The sequence below is a fragment of the Daucus carota genome, chromosome 4 (assembly GCF_001625215.2).
Source record: "Daucus carota subsp. sativus chromosome 4, DH1 v3.0, whole genome shotgun sequence".
Lineage (NCBI taxonomy): Eukaryota > Viridiplantae > Streptophyta > Magnoliopsida > Apiales > Apiaceae > Daucus > Daucus carota.
The window spans coordinates 37,315,687-37,338,092 of record NC_030384.2 but is presented as its reverse complement, the minus strand read 5'-3'; the positions used below and the strand labels follow the sequence as shown (position 1 = coordinate 37,338,092).

The 22,406-nt window shown below is 33.9% G+C and overlaps 3 protein-coding genes across 4 annotated transcripts; all 3 read right to left on the bottom strand.

Moving 5' to 3' along the window:
• Window positions 1–520: 520 nt before the first annotated feature.
• LOC108216230 (nudix hydrolase 13, mitochondrial) lies at window positions 521–6,715 on the bottom strand. 2 transcript variants are annotated; one of them, XM_064092601.1, is made up of 7 exons: window positions 6,399–6,715; window positions 6,072–6,163; window positions 2,769–2,883; window positions 2,552–2,635; window positions 1,568–1,717; window positions 1,247–1,435; window positions 521–1,026 (listed from the first exon to the last, which is right to left on the bottom strand). In XM_064092601.1, the coding sequence occupies exons 2-7, from the start codon at window positions 6,140–6,142 to the stop codon at window positions 976–978; spliced, it is 660 nt and encodes a 219-aa protein (XP_063948671.1). In that variant the 5' UTR covers window positions 6,143–6,163; window positions 6,399–6,715; the 3' UTR covers window positions 521–975. The 2 variants fall into 2 exon arrangements, with proteins under 2 accessions (XP_063948671.1, XP_017244421.1); XM_017388932.2 differs by having other exon boundaries at window positions 1,147–1,435; window positions 6,399–6,713.
• Window positions 6,716–12,337: 5,622 nt separating this feature from the next.
• LOC108216771 (small ribosomal subunit protein eS27y) lies at window positions 12,338–13,960 on the bottom strand. The gene is made up of 4 exons (XM_017389609.2): window positions 13,718–13,960; window positions 13,487–13,588; window positions 13,360–13,388; window positions 12,338–12,688 (listed from the first exon to the last, which is right to left on the bottom strand). Exons 1-4 carry the CDS (start codon window positions 13,718–13,720, stop codon window positions 12,565–12,567), a joined length of 258 nt encoding a protein of 85 aa, XP_017245098.1. The 5' UTR covers window positions 13,721–13,960; the 3' UTR covers window positions 12,338–12,564.
• Window positions 13,961–17,676: 3,716 nt separating this feature from the next.
• On the bottom strand, window positions 17,677–19,681 carry LOC108215973 (chalcone synthase 2). The gene is made up of 2 exons (XM_017388617.2): window positions 19,096–19,681; window positions 17,677–18,917 (listed from the first exon to the last, which is right to left on the bottom strand). Exons 1-2 carry the CDS (start codon window positions 19,283–19,285, stop codon window positions 17,914–17,916), a joined length of 1,194 nt encoding a protein of 397 aa, XP_017244106.2. The 5' UTR covers window positions 19,286–19,681; the 3' UTR covers window positions 17,677–17,913.
• Window positions 19,682–22,406: the final 2,725 nt, after the last annotated feature.

Below are 22,406 nucleotides of genomic sequence, written 5' to 3'. Positions count from 1 at the left end.
AAACTACCATGCTATTGTTAAACAGAAAATAAAATAAAAATAAAACACAGGCACTTAATCAGATTCCATACTACCATTTAGGATTTAGCAAATAGCAAGTACAAGTGTACAACTAATCAATTAATCATTATTCAACTTTCAAGAATTAAGAGAAATCGGAAAAAAACACCTTTTTTGCATCTTAGTCGTAGAGATTGAGAGATGAATACACTAATCAATTAATCATTATTCAACTTTCAAGAATTAAGAGAAATCGAAAAAAAACACCTTTTTTGCATCTTAGTCGTAGAGATTGAGAGATGACTGATGAGAGATTGAGAGAGTCAATAAGAGATGGAGAGTATAAAGACGGCGATTAGAGTATATATAATCATTTTTAAATTTGTCCCCGGCCGGGGCTGGCGCCGGGGCTAGCCCCCCTTGGTTCCGCCCATGATTAGCACAAGTTTTAAACTCAAAATTTGAAGTTTACACAAAAATTAACTAAATTAAGTTTTAGAATATGGAGACAAACAAGCGATACGACAGCTTAAAGCAAGTTCAAATTGCTCAGGACAGCCTCTGATAATGATGATGAAGTGGTTGTGAACAATTCAGAGATGCTACAATGGTGAACTTACAAGTATTCCAGCTTGAACCGAAACTCTATTTCTTCTGTTCGTAATTACAACTGATTTATTTCCTACCACAACGATCATCAAGCAAACCAAATATATCTACGAACAACTTGCTGATGATATAAATAAATCTACGAACAACTTGCTGATTTCTTTATATCATGGCTGATAAAAATCACTTGGTGATTTCACTTAACAATGTCCGGAATTTACCTATAACAACTGCCCGTACAGATATGGATCCATCTGCGTTGTTATTTGATACTAGTGCAGAAGGTAATTACTGGATTTGGAGATCATGCACAAATCTACACCAGAAATGCACAAGGATTCATCTTCTATACTTGAATCACAGAAACTAGTCTTCCAGCTCTGATTCTGTTGTTACTCTCATCACTGGTGGAGTGAACTGTGAAAAACAAAAGCACAATTAGAAACACACACCTACCGCCCGGAAAACACTTGTTATGCCCGAGCTAAACATGTGACATGCATCTCCAATAAAGGAAATGCTGATCATATGACTAACATTGCTGTGCTGGGCACTTGAAGGATTCCAAGACGGTGGAATTTTGGCTTAGCAGGCTTGGCAAACAGTTAGTTGACATTATTGGGTTTTCCGTAACCACCTCTGATGCTGGAGCAGGATTCAGGACCACTAAACTATCGTCTACGTCTGAAACTTGAGCTGGGTGCAAGACTACTAAACTTTGGCCTGCCCCGTGTTTTTCTTCTGTAGCCATTACTTCTAAAAACTTTTCCAGGGCTGTACTCATCCACTTGTAGCGGCACAGCTGGAATGCATCTTTTATAAACAACTGCATAAAGAATGACACTAAAATGTTAAACTCCAAAGTTTTCTGAATCACCAATGCAGAAAACTAAAACTTGTGTGTGGCTTGTAAGTGTGTATAGTACAATATATTTACAAGTGGTTCAGTCATACTGACCCATTTTCTGTCATGGTTTTCCTGCTCTGGCCAGGCATCAAGCTCCTCAGTCACCTCCAGTGCAAACATGCATACTTTGCAGCCTCCTTCGAGGCAACCACTCTCTTGTCTGCTTTTACTTCTAAACGTCCAGTCTCCTAGGGAATCACCCTATCAAAAGAATCATTTATTACAGATGTCAATTTTAATGTAGGATGCCAATTATATATTATACCTATATTTAAGGCCCCTCTGTTAATTGTCAATCTAAAAATTTAACCACTAAACCGATCCTCCACATCTTCTGTTCTTCCTTACAAACAAAGACTCTGTCCTGTCATAATCTAGAATTTTTTTTGATTCAATACTACTTGTACAGACAAGGAATGAATTATCTTGTCTTAGTTAATCTGTGAAATGCATTTATTTCCCAGTGTCATACTCATGCAATTGATTAAATATCAAATAACATATCCGAAACTAGATGTAATACAAAGATACAGCAACAGTGATCAATTCAACAATGTGAGAGGTATCTTTTCTGGAACTAACTATTCTTTAAAAGCATAGGACAATTTGAATACTCAAATTTCTGAATAAATATATGAGTAAATAAAGGTATTAAACTGCTGAAAGATATTGATGAAGATAATATGAAACATGTTCTGCACTCTGAACACCTCAGGCACTACAGCATTAGTGACCTGCATAAGTCTCAGCTATTTTTCTCACTACAGTTAGATAATTTTTATGTAGGTCCTTCTAGGCCTACAGATTTCAACAATAAAATGAAAGAAACAGACCTATAATATTCCTTTAGATTTGTTGACTAAAAATTGTCTATGAGTTCAAATATGAGACAATTTTGAGGCAAGTGAGATGTAATTAGAGAACTATTCTATATTTAGAGGATGGAGCAAGTCCTACTAGCAATTCTTTAATTCAAGCATCATTTGGATTTATGGCCCAAACTCCAATGTAACACATGTGCAAATGTAAGCTTACCTTAATAATTCCTTTTACGCCTGCTTCCTCCAAAGCTTCTCGACATGCAGCTTCTTCAACAGTCTCATCATTCTCCCATCCACCCTGATAAAGTAGGAGTCATAAATAAACAACATTCACAACTATCTAGCATAAGCCCAATAAAACAGAAATCATTTGATATTTGTTGTCATACTTACAAACATCAAACTGATGATTCAATAGAGAAATTAGTTACCTTTGGAAAAACCAAATCATCACGATTTGGTGAAGATATCATTAGAACCTCTAAACTACTCTCCAGATCAAAGCTGTCCTCAGCATTATTTCTAACCACTCTGTAAGGAATGCACCTGTTGCATGTAATAATTTGGTAAGTAACGATAAACTTAACCCTGATTCTTTGACAAAATACGGAATATACTCTGAAATTGAAGTAATAAACACAGAGTGTCATTTTTTCATCTACTATACATCTACAGAGGAGTTATAGAGGAAACCTACTTTAAAAAGTCAAAATACAAACATTGAAGTCTTTCTAAAGCTACTCAACTAAAACAAACCATAGACAGCTTAAGACTATAAAATACTGTCATTAATATCAATCACATTTAAATTTTTTACATAGACTTAAACATTGACATACACATCACTTATATTTATAATAGGTAGCAGACTAATCTTAATAAAAACGAACTGTTTCTTCTTTTAACATAGTTTGCTTTACTTACTTTCCCGCTGACTTTCAAATGATGTTAAGCTGGGAAAACTATATTTTTCAGCTTGTGGGTAGAGAAAAGAAGGCTTTACCAAGTTATTGTCTCAATTCAATACCCAAATCTCTAGTAGGTTCACTTGCAATTTTGTTATATTCAGGGACTGAGCCAGAAAATGAGAGTTCCCAGGGTAAATCTTATTTCAACAACTTGCTCCATTTATAATAGTGATATATATATAAATTAATATTCATATATCAATAAAAAATGCAAATATTTATAAAAATACTGTAAATATTTTACTTACATTCTTAATTTTTTAAAGCATCATCAATTCTATCAAAAAAAATGAAGATTTGTATATTTATATAAAAAATTTTGGGGGGAAGAATTCAAATATTAAATCATTTTTACTTGTAATATACAAAAATAAAGAGAAAATATACATGATTGTTCCAAACTTTGGGGGCGTGGTTGTCCCCCCACGCCTCCTGTCCCTCTGTCCCAGGTTATATTTCCAAGTGTTATACTATTTGTTATATAGAAAGACATAACTTATGACGTATGAAGAGCGTGGTTGTCCCCCCACGCCTCCTGTCCCTCTGTCCCAGGTTATATTTCCAAGTGTTATACTATTTGTTATATAGAAAGACATAACTTATGACGTATGAAGACATAAAAATATCATTATATTAGTAATAGCTTATATGCATGCAACCAAAAAAGTGGATGACATTATAACTTTAATGTAGGAAAATGTAAAATCTAGTGTAAGAATATAAATGAGCATCAGTTCCCACCAACTAGTATTTGAATATTATCCTCTGCTATCATTGAGTATTAATGGTTTTTGCTCAATAAAGTCTATATTAGAAACAATTACAAGCTGAAAACTGGTAAAGATTCTTTTATAGCGTTTGCTAACTCACAAAGGCGTGACTCATGAGTCAGATAACGCACCAACAAAGAACAACTGCATATACTGCAACATATCTTGTTGTTTCAGTAGCATTCATTTTTTTTTAACGCAAGTGATGTTCGCATCACTGTCCAACAAATCTATAATAATCCACATAAACGTAGATTACAAGTCAGAACCAGATATGCCTCATCTGATATCTGAAGACAGATTTTTATTCACCGTGTGGAAAAATTCGCCTACCAGTATCAAAAGCTGACAAGAAAACTGTACTGATTCTATAAGTGATGTTTAAAATGATGATTATGTATGCAAGGGTCGGTAAAAAGAATCACTTTTCTGCTCAAAATAAATTATTATAACTCTTCATGTCACTCCCCCTACCATCCCAGTTCTCCCATCGTATTATTAGTCCCCTTGTTTTACGTCTCCAAGGGACAGTTACAATAAAGTTAACATGCCATAACAGATGTAATTAACTTGACTTCTGAGTATTTATTTATCTGACAAGACTAAATATATGTATAAAGCTCCTAGCCCATTAACTGGGCAAGAGCCAACCTAATTTGATATGCGAAATATGGGTGTAATAATTAATAAAAATTCCACACAAAAGACAAAGTGATCCTATATAAGTATACAAATGTAATAATTTAAACAAATTTCCACATAAAGGACAAAACGAATCATGCCAAAACTTTATCCTGATATATGCTCCTTGATAAAGTTATGGGTCTTATGGCTATTTGCACTTGGAGCTTCATCCTTATAAATTTATACACATTAAACCTTGATGATGTCATCGATGTGCAACAAGTTATACAATACTGATTTGGCCACAAAGTGTCCAAAAGATTTCTGCAAACTCGAGGACCTTGAGTATTAAAGAATTTGAAGGATAATGATGTGATTACAATCACTTTCAAGTTGTTACAGCGTGAACATTATATACCTTGTCAGTTCTGCTCTCAGATCAGAGTCCAAATGTCTACACCATGATACAGGCCCATTAATTGTGCAACTCTTACAAATGAGTAAGTACATGTACATTTTACTCATGATTTATACACACATATATACGCTTATAATCCAGAACGAAGGAACACATGAGGATACATGGGAAACTTAAAGTGCTAGCTCACTCCAGCTTTTCTTGAATGCCTGGGAATTTCAATTGTATTTTATCCCTTTCCGATTACATGAAAAAGACCGCGCATGTGATTTACACTAAGCTATTGGAAGGGATTATAAACTAGCTCTTCTGCCCCAAACTGGTGTGTATTAAACTGTTAGTTAAAGGGTTAATGCTTTGTAACAAAATTGCAGGATTCAATAAATTAATATAGTAACATTCAGGTTCATGTTGAAATATTAAAGGAGACAAGGATTGATTAAGTTGTACCCACAGTTCTAAAGAAATATGAGGTCAAACTAAGCCCACATGTGATTTATAATTATCAATATAGAATCAAAATAAGTGCCTTCCTAACATGTAGATGCTTACGAATTAGGATTTTAAGTTTAATATATACTTCAAAAAGATTCAGAAAGAATCATTATGTCTGCCAATGTTTTGAATTCACTTAAAAATAAGTGCTGAGAAACAATAGACAAATCACAAGAAACTAGTAATATTAATCTTAAATCATTATTAAGAACCTCATTCTGACGACAACAAAAGTTGTTAACCATTTAATTGATTGTTACCATCCAGAATTTCGGAAATCACACGGAGGGTTCCTAGGAAAAGCTGGATCCCAAATCATCATTTATGTGATCACAAAAAGTAAATATCTGAATTCATTTAAGACAATCTAAAAACATGTACTATGCCTAATAACAACACAAGTAAAAATGATCATAAAAAAATGGGCGGCATAAAATGGAAGCACATCAAGATAATTACCCAGAAACAAGCCGTAAATTATCTTCATAACGCTGTCGTTGACGGCCTTTTCGCGCTTCAATGATCGACATGACGATGGTTCACAGCTTAATCTGCAAACAAAAATCCACATACATATATAGATATGAGATAGAAACCAAAAAGAATATGTTCCAAAATGGGCACAGAACTCTTTAATTTTGGGTGGTAAAAAGAGAATAAATAGACAAGAATTGGATTCTCAATGGTCCAACATGCAAATCCAAGAAACTTCATGGAAACTGTGAAATTCTCAACTTGCTCTAAACATCACAAAATACAAAAGAAAACAATTAAATACACAATTACCTTGGTTTTTGGAGAGACCCAGGTGGCCAAGAATTGATTTTTCATAACCAAGAATCATAAAACACTGAAATTAGAACAAAAAGGGGTCAATTTTTGAGACCCAACAAAAAGATTGAATCTTTTCAAGGTGTTGGAGTTGGGGTTGAAGAAATGAAGTTGTAAAACATGAATGGAAGCAAAAAGAGATAAGAATGAGGTGTGGAATTGAAGGGGAAGGAGAATAGAAAGGGGGTGTCTAGTAGTTGAGGTGAGAGATGGAGAAGAGAGGTTTTCGCGGGACCGAAAGGAGAGGCAACCCATTTATAACGCCAAGTTTTAAATCTTGTTACTGTTTGTTCATGTTCCTGGATGTCAGTCATTACAGGTCAGCGGTTCGGGTTAGATCACTTTAATCGTTTGAAAGGAATGAAATGAAGCAAGATTATGACATAAATAATATAAAAAATTTATTAAAAATTAAAAGTTATAATATTAATTAAACATGAAAGAGTGTAATTTCTCATAAGAAAAATATCTATTTGAAACATGTGACTTAAGTTTTTGGTTCAAATAACAGAAATGAAATAGTAAAAAAATAAAAAAAATATTGATATTTTCTGTTATCATACCAATCTGAAATATGTATTTTATTTCATTTTTTTTTAATTTCATTTCAACCGGTTATCCGATAAAACACAACCTAAAAATTTCATTAGCTAACAATTGTTATTGTCTATTATTATGTCTCTTTCTATATTTGCCATTTGCTCTTTCTTTATCCGGCAAGTATTTTCCAGATGTTTGTGTACACGTTTTTGTGCCTTCTATATATTTCGAATGGTATTTTAGATGTATATAAGTGGATAACTAATGAGGTTGATCGATTAACAGCATTATTATTGCGTGCTTAATTATAAAAGAAAGAAATGACAGAAAAATCAAGTGTGAATTCATTTTTGTAATGCTTCCTGTAAAACATATTTATATAATACATATTTACCAGTTCAGTTATAAAAGTTAAAAGCTAGATGGGTAGAGCTAGGTGGAGAAAGTACCAGAGGTTCTTAATTCTAAAAATATCTTAAATTACGAGACTTCGTTTCGTAATATTTAAAAGAAGTTGTTTATTGCTCGAAAAAGAAAGATGAATCAGGTATAACATATATGATGTTTTATAAATTAACAGAGTATGTATATAATTATAAAAGGGTTTGATTTAGTAATAAAAAATATAATGTTATTAAAAATAGACAAAAATTAAGAAATGAAAAAAAATAGCTTTCTCAACTTTCTACTTGTATGTCCTGAACTTTTTAAAGTTACATTTGTTCCTTCATACAAAAAAATAAAAAAGAAAAATTGTAAAAATGTTTATATTCTAAATATTTTTTCTGAAAATACGATCAAAATTGTATATGTGGTTGAAAGATGTTAATTTTCGAGTCAAAACAATTGTAATAGAGATCACATACAAGATTGTACCGTATTTTTGAAAGGAAAAAGATTATAACTTGAATATATTTAAAAAAATCCTTTTTTTTTGGAGATATATTTAAAAAAATCCTTAAAACCAAAAGAAAACGACAGATTTCATATCAAAAAAAGCAACAGCTTCTCATCGCACAACAAACACTCCCGATGCCTCTTCACCTGAAATGTCGTATAATCAACCAAATGACTCAAATGCTACAAATTGTATGGGAACAACATCAGCACGTTCGCAATACGGTCCAATAATTCCCTCACAAAGTCAACTTGATTACTATATATCGGTAGTTGGATTAAAAGATCGCAATGTTAATTCCTATCCATCTTTATATTAAACAATCCATATTTAAATTGTTTAGATGCCTTCCCAGAAGAAACTGGTGTCGCCTTCTCTCAAGCACTGCAGATTTCGAAACACACTTTACTCGATTCTATGTACCCATGCTGTTTCTCACTGCCGTCTCGCACTTGGATCATAGACATTGTAAGAAATTACCCGATTCATGCACGTGGATTAGTTTTACCTGACCCGATGAATACGGTGGTGCAAAATTCAAGCTCCCGAGAAAAAGAGCAAGAAAATTGGAGGCCCCCTTTCCGTTAGAATAGGTAGAAAATGACAATTCCATGATTTCCCACATGCGTTCCTGCCGACATCTTTCAAATCTTCGAGGAACCACATGCTCGTAGCTTCGTACCCGTAGACCAGACCCCCACACACCGATATATTGTATTGTAACGATATTTAAGTCCATGCATGCATTGCATCATGTACAACATTTACCAAATCAAATGTGCTACTGCTGAATCTTGTGTTTTTCGGTTTGTATGTCAACATGTATGGTCGCATTGTATGCAAACACGTTTTAGCCTCGACACGTGAGAACTATTGTTGTGCACATTCGGAAAACTGTTCGAATGATTTAATACGAAAGTAGATGAAATAATTGTTAGGAAAATTGTTGAGTGATGTGATATGAAAAATATGTGAAACGAATGATTTTTTCTCACGGAAAAATTGTTCTCGTCAAAATCACTGCATACAGATACTTATTTTATACCACTTTTTTATTTTTTTTGGAAAATTCGTATTGGCTAACACATGTTCCGGCAAGGATTAAGATTGTTCCTGCTCCTAGACTTTCTTGGCCCTTTTGTATTAGTGCTAAAATAATTTATCCTGCTTGAAAAGAAAGCTGCCTCCAAGTTCTTGGCTAGTAAAATACGTCAAAAGTAATCCCCCAGCCTAAACGTTATGAATATAATTCTAGAGACAGGAGCCGATACACGGCAATATAGTTGCTAACTAGTAGACAAGCACCGCTAAATCCAAAGATTATAACTAGTAGACAAGCACTGTAAATATATATGTTGTGAACTTGATCCCAGCTAAGCCCCATTCTTTTACCTAATTCTTTCTAAAAAAGATTAAGTAAAGCTTACAAGTAGTATTCATTCTTACATGATATTTCTCGACAACCCCACCTGATCCGAAATTTGGAATTTATTGATGATTTATCACTAGACTGTCTTGTAAAAGTAATTCATTATTTCATTTTAGTTACAAGTCACATTCAAATGGGTGGTATCTGAACGAAGAACGATTCTGGATGTGATGAAGCAAGCTGAATCAGAAACACAAACGGACAAGGTATCTTTTAGTTCTGGACAGTGGACAGAGCCAAGTTGCAACAAAAGTAGCTAGAATCTACAAATAAACAGTTGCAAATTACGTACACCTCCAAAACTTGAATTTATTTTCATCAAAGTGGATCAACTATTAATGTAAAAAAGACAAGGGGAGTTTACCTGAGTCAACCCCATTTGGCTTCTTCTCAGTCTTTAATATATTAACTACTGGAGTACTACACAGGATAGGGATAGGATCTGAAAAAGAAAGACAATTATCAATCATACCTAAAGGGTTGGGGCACTTTCAATGTTTTCTCAATTTCCCACATCACTAACTAAGAAAATTATTTTTCTTCCACATAATCAATCATATCTGTTCCTCTGCAGTCCATTTGTTTGTGCAAAACCTGCTGAAAGTCCAAGAACAATGAATTTATAATTCAGACATGCAAGCAAGCCTGCTTCATGAACTACCTATGACATAGGCTTGAAGCCCTTTGTATAAAATACAAGGACTCGAAGAGATAGCAAGGATATTGCCTGTATCATAATTCAGATTAAAGAAATTATTTACAGGACCTCTATGAAATATCAAAATAAATTATAACGCTTAGTTCTTCTGATCATAGGGTTAAACAGCCTTAAGGGGTTTATGCAAGTTATGCAGTTAACAAAAGATCTTATACACACCAGTTATTAATGTGGAAGTGTAAGATCTTCTAAGCTAAACCTGTTTTATAGTTGAACTAGTAAAGTTCTGAGTCCTGAATTGTGGTGCACTAAACTACTAGAGCTGGCTTCCAAGTTCCAAGTACTGTGAATCTGGCAACTTGATAATCACGCATTCATGGTACTAGGTTTCAATTTCATTTCTGACAAAGCCTATAACTTGGTATGTTACTTGAAGCTCGTCTAGCTTGCGATGTTCTAAACTTAATGTAAAATGTGTGTGCTTCAATATAGGCTTGCGAGTTGTGCCTCTGTGATGAACCTGTACCGTTTCTCCAGACCTTCATCCATCATAATCTCTATATACTTTTGCCTCGGCAGTGTTTCATATTAAAAGATCTGGTTATAGTTTAAATTGGGATGCAAAAACAAAGGAAGCATTAAGGAAGTTTGTCAGGCAGAAGTTCATTTCTTCTTTGTTCCTTCTTTCGGAAACTGTCAATTACGTATGCATGAAAGTCTGGCAAACCCATACCTTCTGCCACACTTTACATGATTTCAGATTAGAAAACAGGATGGAAGTGGGAAAAAAATATTGAAAACAAAATTAGGGGGGGATACAAACAATGTATAAGCCGTGGTGGTGGGTGGGGGTGGTGGCTGGCAATATCAGAGTCCTTGTTATACTTACTCCTCAGTCCTCACCAAGAAATTTAACAATTGTAAGCAAAGCAAAATCCCTTGAAGCTACGCAGAGCAAAAAACAATTCAGAACTGCAAGTTGCAGACTCAAACAATCACTGGACAAAAAACCAAAAGGAACGGAATGCTAAAGCAACTCTATTCACCATTGTCTTCCTGGGCCAAATATTATACAATCTTGATGAATAGTTTAAAGTAAATGGAAACAAATATAAACATTTACCCTCTCAATGTTTGTACTCAGTTAAGCAAAAAACTCACTAACTAAAATCCCTTAAAAAGCTACATAAACCAATTCCATTTAATTGGCCCATAAGGAAATCTCTAAAGTCCATAAATATTCGCATTTTATCCTACTTGGTCCAGATTTCATAAGAGCAATTCATTCAGGGATTATTAAAAGATATATAAAGAAAATGCCCGACTTATACTACATTTAAACTGTAAAAACACTATAATAATTATAATTTACTCGATATCATATCATTGAAGTTCACCAAACATTTTAAACCAGATAAAATAAACTGTCAAGGACTCTGTGAAACTAGATTCATTAATATTCCAGATAGAAGGACACACAACCACATACGACTCTACAATAATCCTCTCTAAACTAAATTTATATTATGCCTGCCATGAAGTCTTCATTTCAGAAGTCTGCTACTATTCAAAAATCATAACTTTTTATACTGGAAATAAGTTAGTGAAAAACTACGTAATCTTGTCTGGAGGGTTCTCACTTTCAGCAGGTCTTCGTTTTTTCCTATGCAGATTACTTTACTATATAACTAGGAGTTGCATCAAATGTACATGTGATTGTTGATATAAACACATTTCCGGGGAGAATTACATTCAACTACCAAATATTTTAGAAGTCTGAGATGAAAAATAGCACTTCATTACATTAAGATCACTCTATTGGCAACTCAAATGACAAATTTCATCACATGCTGAATTCACAATTAGCAACAATCGATCTACAATACACACTCTGTAGTCTGTACTAACAAAATAAACAACAACAAATGGACACAAGTATCCGACCTGCCCTCGACACAAGTACATCATAGTTTTAAGGTAAGCTCGCTTCAATCCCTATATATATCACTTGAACTGCTAAAAAGTTACTTTTATTCATGTCAGAAATCAAAATTACAAGGCTTTATATGAGAGCATATAAAACACAACTTACATTATGAAATTATAAGGCTTTAATGATACTTTTCCTGCAGCAGCATAAAGCAAAAACACCATATTAATAGTAATTAACAATTTTTAGTAGCAACTGCAATTTTTCAGACAACTTCCGAGCACCCCTATACAAGATCAGACTTTTAGCATATTATGGGCTACACCAAATTATAGACAACATGGATCCTGGGAAATATCTAAATCAACTAGAGATCATTGTACATTTGTACAAATGATTTGAATTCTGTCTCATGTTATAAATATAGTAATGAACAAAATAATCGATTAAGGGGAAATAATTATACCTGCAATCGCAGCAAAATTCCACAATAATGAACTGTCAGCCACCAAACACAATTGATTCAACTACAAGTATCGAGTACATCGTACTAATAAAATTTTCATTAAAAACTTCAACACGAATTCATACTAACATATCAAAGATACGCAAGTCCAAAGTAGTTCTAGTTATCATCTCCAAACCAACTGACCGATTCAGATCACCTCAATCACTCTTTCTCCTAAAAGAAGATTTGGTAAGCCTTGCCCGACCACCAGTTGGCTGGCATAATACTGTCTGGCAATTCCCACACACCACGACAGTCTGAGAGTGACTAAACACAGTGGTGCTGCGATTACAACAAATTATATCAACCACTGTTTAGCTCAAACACAACCCACTCACAATTTCACACCACTAAGCTAAAATTAAACAAATACTCCCTCTGTTTCATATTACATGTCCACTATTGAGAACAAAAAATTGTTTCAAATTACTTGTCCATTTCAACTTTCAATGGAGTGTAGTTAATATTTGTATTTTCAAGATAGTTTTATACCACACCTTACTAAATTATACTCCCTCCATCCCAAATTAGATGAGCTCGTTGACTTCGGGCACGCACTTTAAAATCCATTGACCACATAGCTATATTACTTATTTTTAAAATTTTATTTTTGCGAATAAAAATTTAAATATGAAATTTTCATTTACAAAAGAAAAATTAGAAAAATAAATTTCGGAACTAGACGGTCAATGCACCCTAAGTTACGCGCCCAAAATCAATTAGTTCATCTAATTTGGGATGGAGGGAGTATTTCCTAGATCAAATATATGTCACCTATTATACTTGGTCAATGCAATAAATACAATAATAGATGAAAATTTTCTACAAAAGTTAATTTTTCTTAATATGTGTAATTTGTTCAAAAGTGGACATGTATTATGAAACGGAGGGAGTAAATATTACCCAAACACGATACACATATAAACAATAATCACAGTGTGGTTTCGACTTACGTGTTAAAGCAGCCTTGGCATTTCACATCCTTGACAGAACAAATCAAAAACAAATGATCAGACATCAGAAAGACATACACACATTCATACACACAATCGAAAATAAAAACAACGTAGAAAAGAGTACCATGAAGAAAGAATTGGGGGTCTGAACGAGACGCTTAAGCTTATGCTTCCTCTTCTCAACGTCAGCGGGTGGGTGCAACAAATCGATGTCGTTCGACAGAGTCTATCAATTTTTATACTCAAAAATTAACATATGTAGCCTAAAAAAAAAAAAAACAAATCGACAACATATGCAAACATAGATTTATACATTAATTAATGATTGTATACATGAAATTGTAAGAAAACTAACCATCTTGAGAGCTGCTGAGTGTGTAGGGGCGGAGGCAGAAACGAAAGCTAATAAACACAAAATCGGTAGCCTGAGAAATCCTAGAATAATACTATCACTTGTATTTGTCTTGGGTCTGGGGCGGATCAATACATAACAATGAACGATGGGCCCCCAGTTAATTTGGGCTTCAGAGCGATCAATAAGCTTTTTTATTTTTTATTTTTTACGTTAGTTTTGAAATTTTCGAATCGTTCTTCAATTGAAGAAGATAAATCACGTTCATGTTCAATTCTCATATTATGCAGAATAATGATTTACTCTAAAAACGTGATGGTCCCAAAACATGATTTGAGTATTTTAAATGCACGTTCAACGTTTTTCCAACATGTTTCTTATTTCATTACAAATAACTTTTTCTCTGACCACGTGGATCGCTAATTGTTTGTACTAGCATGGATCATTTTGGATTATTTTACCAATTATTAATTACAACCTATTATTATTTAATTATTAATAATTACAATTTTTAAATTTAATAAACGGGAAATATAGAAATGAAAAATGATTATTTTATATTAAAGTAAGTGATCCAAATTCGAATCAGTGAATAGTGTTAATCCAAATTTGGATCAACACTGTTCAGTTCACACATCCAGGTTTGGATCATTTTTGGAGAGAAATTTGATATAAGCGAACTCAAATATGAATTTTTGGATCACTAATGAGGGTATCCTAACTTTTTCCAATTTGTTCAATTGTTCTCGATTTTTTTTTGGATTTTTATCATATTTTTTATTTTTTAGTCTAAGTGTTATTAGACATTTGTGCTAACGACAATTACTTAAATGCAAATATTTATTAGTTCAATCAATTAATGTTGACTAATGTTGAATTGTTGATTGTAAATTAAATTTAGTTTTGTGATCCGTTTGCAAGTTTTTTTGAGTTCAGTGACCCCACTGCAAACTGGCCATGAGTTTAGTTATCCTCCTTTCTAATAACCCACTCAATATATCTACGATAACTAGCTTTATTTGATTTATGGACTCAGTATATACCCACATCAGATCTTATTTTGTTATTGGAAAAGCTATCATATTTTCATTCACGTGTCGGGATCTATTTATGAAAATTAAGATACCTGGCATTTTTCAATCTATAAAGTCTCGTTTTATTCAAGATTGAAGATATTGTTTTTATAGAAATTGTGCGACTTAATTGCGTGTATATTGATAAGATAAACATTATTGTGACTATGAAATCACATGTCAGATTAAATATAAACATTTTTCAGAAAAATATTCCTGAAATATATTGATTATGTGTGTTTTGTTAATTCAATCATGTTCATTGTGTGTATATTGATAACATAAACATTATTGCGACTATCAAATCACATGTCAGATGAAATATCAAACATTTCCAAAAACATCTTGTCAGTTCCTTCCTGAAATATATTGATAATGTGTGTTTTGTTAATCCAACCAGGTTACTGAGGCAGGGGCGGATGTAGAAGGGGGCTCGGGGACTTCAGCCCATTCCTGGGTCCATAACATCTTCAATTTCTTTTTTAAAATTTGTTCACATATAAAATGAGCTCATTCAGTTAAAAAGCTCATCCATTTTTATGTTGAGCAATCCATTAACTAAAGAAAATTTTCCTCAATTTTTTGATTGATATAATACTCGAAATGAAGAATTTATAAAAGTTGTCACTAAAAACATTCCGAAAAAAATATAATATTTACTCCCTTCATTCAAGACAATTTTTTTTTAATATAAATGAAATCCCCTCCGTATAAAACTCTACATCCGCCTCCAAGGCTCTTAGAGCATCTCCAATGGGAGGTGCCAAGAGGGGTGCCAATACCACGTGGCATGACATGGACCGACACTCTCGTTGGCACTCTCATTGGAGATCTTGGAGTGCTATTGGGGTGCCAAGTGAGTTGGCTTTGGGATGCCAAAAGTTGGCATCCCATAAAATAGAGTGTCAACTTCATTTGTGGTCCCAATAGTACATAAAATATGAATTTGTGGTCTCAATAATACATAAAATATTATTTTTCAATTAATAAAGTTGGCATCTTGGAGTGACAACCATTGGAGTGTATTTTGAAAGAAGAGCGCTAAAAATGATTTGGAAAAGTGTGAATATAAAAATAATATTTTGAGTTATGTGTCAAAATTGGCACTCCTGGAAGGGTGCCAACCATTGGAGATGGTGTAACTGCAAGGGAAAATCAGCTAAAAGGTGATAGGATCCTATTTAATTTACTCCCTCTGTCCCATTTAATTGTATACGTTTCTTTTCAACTGTTCGACACGCATTTCAATGCTCTTATAAAATATAGTTCCGTAACTTATTTTTGAGATTTTTTTTTTCTGAATAAAAATATAACATCCAAACTTTAATTCAGAAAAAGAAAATTTTAAAAATAAATTACACAACTACACTTTACAGGAGCATTAAAGTCCGTGCCGCGTCCCCGTCCCCCAATGTATACAACTCAGGGGGACGGAGGGAGTATTTGTTTTTGAGTGATCCAAACGACTGACATAAATTTAAGGAAACATGTCCTTTTTGTCTTGTTGAATCAGTCAGATCGGTGCGGGTATTGAACTTATCATAGTTAAGAATAAAATTTATTACAGACTGAGCGCTCTACATCAATCCCCAACTCCTACCTCATTCATGTCCATACGGTTGCGTCCGCCATTAATTTAACGTTATCGGTGAATTTTTTTCCAGCACCATTAAGACGTTACTGATTTGTCTTGAGTTATTATAACTGTCATGATTTTGATTACTCTACTTATGTTGACAGACGACATTTAAAAATGTTTTGGCAGCACTCGATTACTGTATGCAGTGCTTATCCTTGTAATCTTTCTCCTTTCTTTCTTTACGGGTCTTTCTATCACATGGATATGACTATATTAGTAATTATTTGTTACTCTCTCCCTCCATCTGATTTCTATACATTTTTCTTCTCGGGATGTCCCATTCAATTCTATACATTTCAAAATTTTCCCAAAATAGTAAACTTTTATAATATAAAAATCCCACCCACCCACTACTTCCATCTACTTTTTCATATCCATCAATTAAATATGCATGGGTCCCACCACTTTACCTACTTTTCATTCTCTTTCTCATTACTTTACACTACTTTAAACACTTTTCTTAGTCTCCGTGTCCATTCCAAACATATACATCCCAGAGGGACGGAGGGAGTATTTAAATAATAAATTTGATTAATGAAGTTTTTTATATGTTAAAATCAATAACTATTAGGCTGTGTTCACTTTATGAAATGGAATGAGGAGGGAATGGAATGAAAAATTATATAGAAATTTTAAGCAGAAAGAAGATTGTATGAGACAACGGTAACAAAATATGAATGTAGTTAATTTTTTTGTGAGAAAGATTGTGAAGAAATATGATGTTGAAATAGAATGAGCATTCCTTCCAAAACATGTGGTTTAGAGTTATGGTTAAAATAATAAGGATTGAATGATTGAAGGAATGAAAATTATATATATTTTCCTTGATCAACACCATTTTAGATCAACACTATTTTAGAGTACAAATTCATTCCATTCCATTCACTCCAAGTCACATCCTTAGTATGCGCCTTGTAAATACTTGAAAATCCGTTTTTTATTGCATGTTTGGCTGGTGCTCATTCTTTGCATGATTTCTATCACAAAAATTACATTTCCATTTTCCAGTCTAGGAGTTGCGTGTAAAGTAGTACTACTAAAGTAGTAATGTTACAATCCAGCTTGTTCTGGTCACAATTTAATGTTCGTGTGTGAATATATGATAAATCACCGTTTTAACTTTTAAGTCGTATTCTTAAATATATCTTCTCCTTTTTTCTTTTTGAATTATCTTAAATATATCTTTTAATAATTATCATGTCAAAGTAACCATAAAATTATTCTTTTTGCTAAATTTAATTAATAACAGATACTTAATCGACGAGGTTTATATCATTAAAGAGGAATTTAAGGAATACATATGAAATTTTGTAAATACGTTACAAGCGAGGAAAAGAATATCGATCTTTATTGAACAACCGACAATACATATTTGAAAAGCAGGGTAAACTTAACACGAGATGCATGAGCACGCAGAGCTGAAGCAACAAAATAACAAACACGTACCATATAGTATGTATATGCAACACAAATCATATGAAGCAACTTCAGTGAGTAATAGTCGCGGGTACGCTATGCAACACAACGGTTTCGACAGTAAGACCCGGCCCGAACCCGAAAAGAACGCCCCAGTCCAAACCATCTCCAGTGGTGGCTTTCCCTTCTTCAATAGACTTCTTCCTCATTTCGTCAAGAATAAAGAGCACACATGCGCTTGACATGTTCCCATAATCACTCAACACCTGTCGGGTCGCCCGCATTTTCTCTTCTTTCAGGCCCAACTTGAGCTCTACCTGGTCCAGGATAGCCGGGCCGCCCGGATGGGCTATCCAGAACAAGGAGTTCCAGTCCGATATGCCGATAGGCCCGAACGCTTCCTTCAACGACTTCTCGATGTTCTTGGAGATCAAGCCCGGGACGTCTTTGAGGAGATGGAAGGTGAGGCCCACTTCGCGGAGATGCCCGTCGATGGCCCCGTCGGAGTCGGGTAAAATCGTCTGGGCCGCGGAGATGAGCTGGAAGAGCGGGCGCTCCACGGACAGATCCGGGTCCGACCCGACAATGACGGCCGCCGCGCCGTCACCGAAAAGAGCCTGGCCAACTAAAGAGTCCAGGTGGGAATCAGAAGGGCCGCGGAAAGTGACGGCGGTGATCTCGGAGCAGACGACGAGGACGCGCGCGCCGGCATTGTTCTCGGCGAGATCCTTGGCGAGACGGAGCACCGTGCCGCCGGCGAAGCAGCCCTGCTGGTACATCATGAAGCGCTTGACGGAGGGGCGGAGACCGAGGAGCTTGGTCAGCTGGTAGTCTGCCCCGGGCATGTCTACACCAGAAGTGGTGCAGAAAATGAGGTGAGTGATCTTGGACTTGGGGTGACCCCACTCTTTGATCGCTTTAGCTGCAGCTTCTTTCCCTAGCCTCGGCACCTCCACCACCACCAGGTCCTGGCGCGCGTCCAGAGACGGCGCCTCGTAGGCGCACACATTAGGGTTTTCTTTTAGATATTCTTCTGTTATGTACATGTAACGCTTTCGGATCATAGATTTTTCACCTGCACAAATTAACCATGTGTACATGTCAATAACTTTTCTTAAACTTACGTAACATCTTTTGTGTTTTGCTACCTGTTCAAATTTATACTGGTGCAATACTAGATGCAATTTCTTAGAACTCGCACTAAAATCGATAATTAGAAATAAATAAAAAGTGTAATGAGACGATGGACATACACATTCGCTTGAATTTGAGTTTGAGATCGCTCATATGCTCGGAATTGGTGATCCGAAAGTAGTAATCAGGATAATCCGCCTGGTAGACGCAGTTGGAAGGCGTGGCGGTGCCGATAGCTAGAATATTAGCAGGACCTTGAGCCCTCTGCCTTTTCCTGATCTCCTCAATTTCCGCATTATGGTTAGACATTCTCAACAATCTGGATCTCTGTAAAAAATCCGTAAGAAGATAGATGATGAGGATGATTTGTGTTGTTAGGTTTCCTTGTACTTGTATATATATAGAGAATTATCTGTACCTAAACAGTCTAAAGATTTAAGTTAACAGTAGTGACGGCGACAGAGAGAGGTTGAAAATTTGATGATGAATAAGGGGAAGTTAGGTTGGAGGGACGGTCACCGGATGGCCACGTGGAAGGAGGAGTTATGTGGATGTAAGATGTAACTGTCTGTGTGTACCATGGTGAGGATATAGCTACACCACGTACGTTTCAAGTGAGTAGATGCATCAAGTGAAGCACAATCGTCTCCAGCTCTTCCTACCAATTCTAATCTTGCGCAACGCCGATTTATTATCACTAAACTTACCAATACGGAGTACACCTCTTACATATATATGCGGGCATACGTGACGTGCTTAGTTCATTTTCCCCTTCTTTTTTGTTTTTAATTTTCTCATGTAATTTGAGATAAAAAGTATTTTGACATTTATTTTCGGGATTTTGTTTTAGGAAAAAAATGTGTAAACATATATTGTTTTCACCTGAATTACGTGGGAAAAATTAATTGTTATTTTAAGACGGATGAAATAAATAAAAAATGAATATATGTGTGGTTTCGGATATTTTGGAAACTCTTATAATTTTTTTCTGTTAATAGAATTTTGAAGTTGATGGTTTGGTACTACATATATACACGTACACCGGATCGACTTGCAGTACGTTACAGAAAAAGAATTTCATTTTTGAAAACAAGTAAATTACGTATAATGCTGTATGGTGATGTGTACAGGGGAAATTTGTACATGTAAGGTACCTTTTGGAATTGTTGTTATATACGGTAACAATAGTTTTTTTTGTTAAAAATTATGTGAAAATCTGTTTAGTAAATCTGAAAACAATTTTTATGAACAGCAAGTTTTAGCTGAGAAACTGCTTTTAGAAAAAGTAGATAATCCCATGCTTTTGGAAAAAGCTGTTTTCAGCTTTTGCAGAAAACTGTTACAAATTTCACTATCAAACCGCAACAAAAAGTTATTTTTTTATATATTACTCCCTCCGTTTCAAAATGCATGACGCTTTGACTTTTTACACATATTTCAAAGTGTTTTGACCAAGCATCTAGAATTAGGCCTGTAAACGGATCGGATTTGGATCGGATCTAGCTAAATCCATATCCTAATCCATTTAAATATATCGGATTCGGATCGGATCGGATCAGGAGTCGGATATTTTACAAGTCAATCCATATCCGGTCCACTCGGATCATGGATAATCGGATCGGAGCCCCGATCCACTAAAAATTATGAAATATATTTTTTCACCGTGAACAATATTTTAACTTCCATACAAAAAAAAAGGTGATATTTTCTAACTATATTAATTCATAAAATTTAGCGTAATAGATAAAAAAACTAACAAAACAGTATTTAATAAAAACTTTGTTGGTTGTTCCTATAAAAACTTATCAAGTAAATAGAAAAATAATAAATAAGTTGCTTAATACTTTTGGAGGAATCAAATTATGATTTGCTCCTCTATTAATAAGGATTAAAATCGATAAATATCTCTTAAATACGGAACCAGGTGATTGAGGAGGTTTTAAGTGGAAGAGTTAGCTCCTGTGTTTATACCCACTCTACATAAAAAAAAGAGTGATTATTGGATTAACCGGATAACAAGAGTGAGAGTCATGTCAAAAATTAGGAGCGGCTGATCGATTATAAGATAATACTAGCCTTTAATCCGTGCGAAGCACGGGCGGGTATAGAATTTGTAATTTATTAATTATAATTTAAATTTTATCATCATCTTATTAGTATTTTAGTATTAATGAATTAGATTTTAACCAGATTATATTCCAATTGATTACATTTTTTGGACGACTACGAATTATATCAATATCAGTTTATTATAATATAGTATATAAATAATATATAAATCATATTTAAAAGAATAATGGTGGAGTTTTTTTATCTTGTATTATATCACAAGTGTTTGTAATTTGAACGGTATAAAACTCTTTAATATTGTAAGAGTAAAAGAAGTCTACATGTGACCAACTTGTAGTTATAAAGGAGATGACCAAACCAAAATTTTGTACGACTACAAATTAAACCTATGTTGGCTTATTATATTATAGTATAGATAGTATAGATGATTTAGGGTTTTGTCTTGTATTTTTAGGAAATTTTATATTGTATGTAATATATTAATAATAATATATTATATTATAATACAAAATAATATATAATATAGTTAAGCATGAATCGGATCGGATCTTTAACAGATCGGATTTGACCATATCCATATCCATTCTTTATCGGACCGGATTATTATCGGATCGGATTATTATCGGATCGGATTTTTTTAATAAGGATCCATATCCATTTATTTAACCACGGATCGGATCGGGTCGGATCGGATATCCGATCCATTTACAGGCCTATCTAGAATCATCATTTCTTTTTAAAAAAATTATACTTTAAAATTTTGACTATATACTTTTATTTAAAAAAATAAAATTTTAAAAATAATAAATATAAGTACATGGTCAAAGGATTTTAAACTATGTGCAAAAAGTCAAAGTGTCATGTATTTTGAAACGGAGGGAGTATTACTCAAAATAAGTAAATATCAAAAAATTAGTAAATAGTTTTCTAGATTTTTACAACAGTACCTTTTTTACCAATATTTTTTTTGATCGCACAACAATTTTCAACAGTATTCCCAAACATGCCCTAAATATAAATGTGCATGGTCAAAAATGGCTTCATATGTACTCGATTTCTCCCTCGCATTAATCAGACCATCAGAGTCTCGGAAATTAATGTATTATTCCTTAGTCCAACCTGCCTTTTGAAAAATGTTAGTGAGCAGAAAAAATGAAATGGTGAAGTCATTGCTTATGATCCATTAGTTTGTTTTTATTTGCATAAAATAGAATAATAAGAAAATGAAATGAGAAATTATATAAAAATTTTATAAAAATAATCAAATATGAGATAATAATAATTAAATATGAATGAGTTTAAATTTTTTGTGATAAATAACGAAGTATACATAACGTAGAAATAAAATGAGTATTCCATC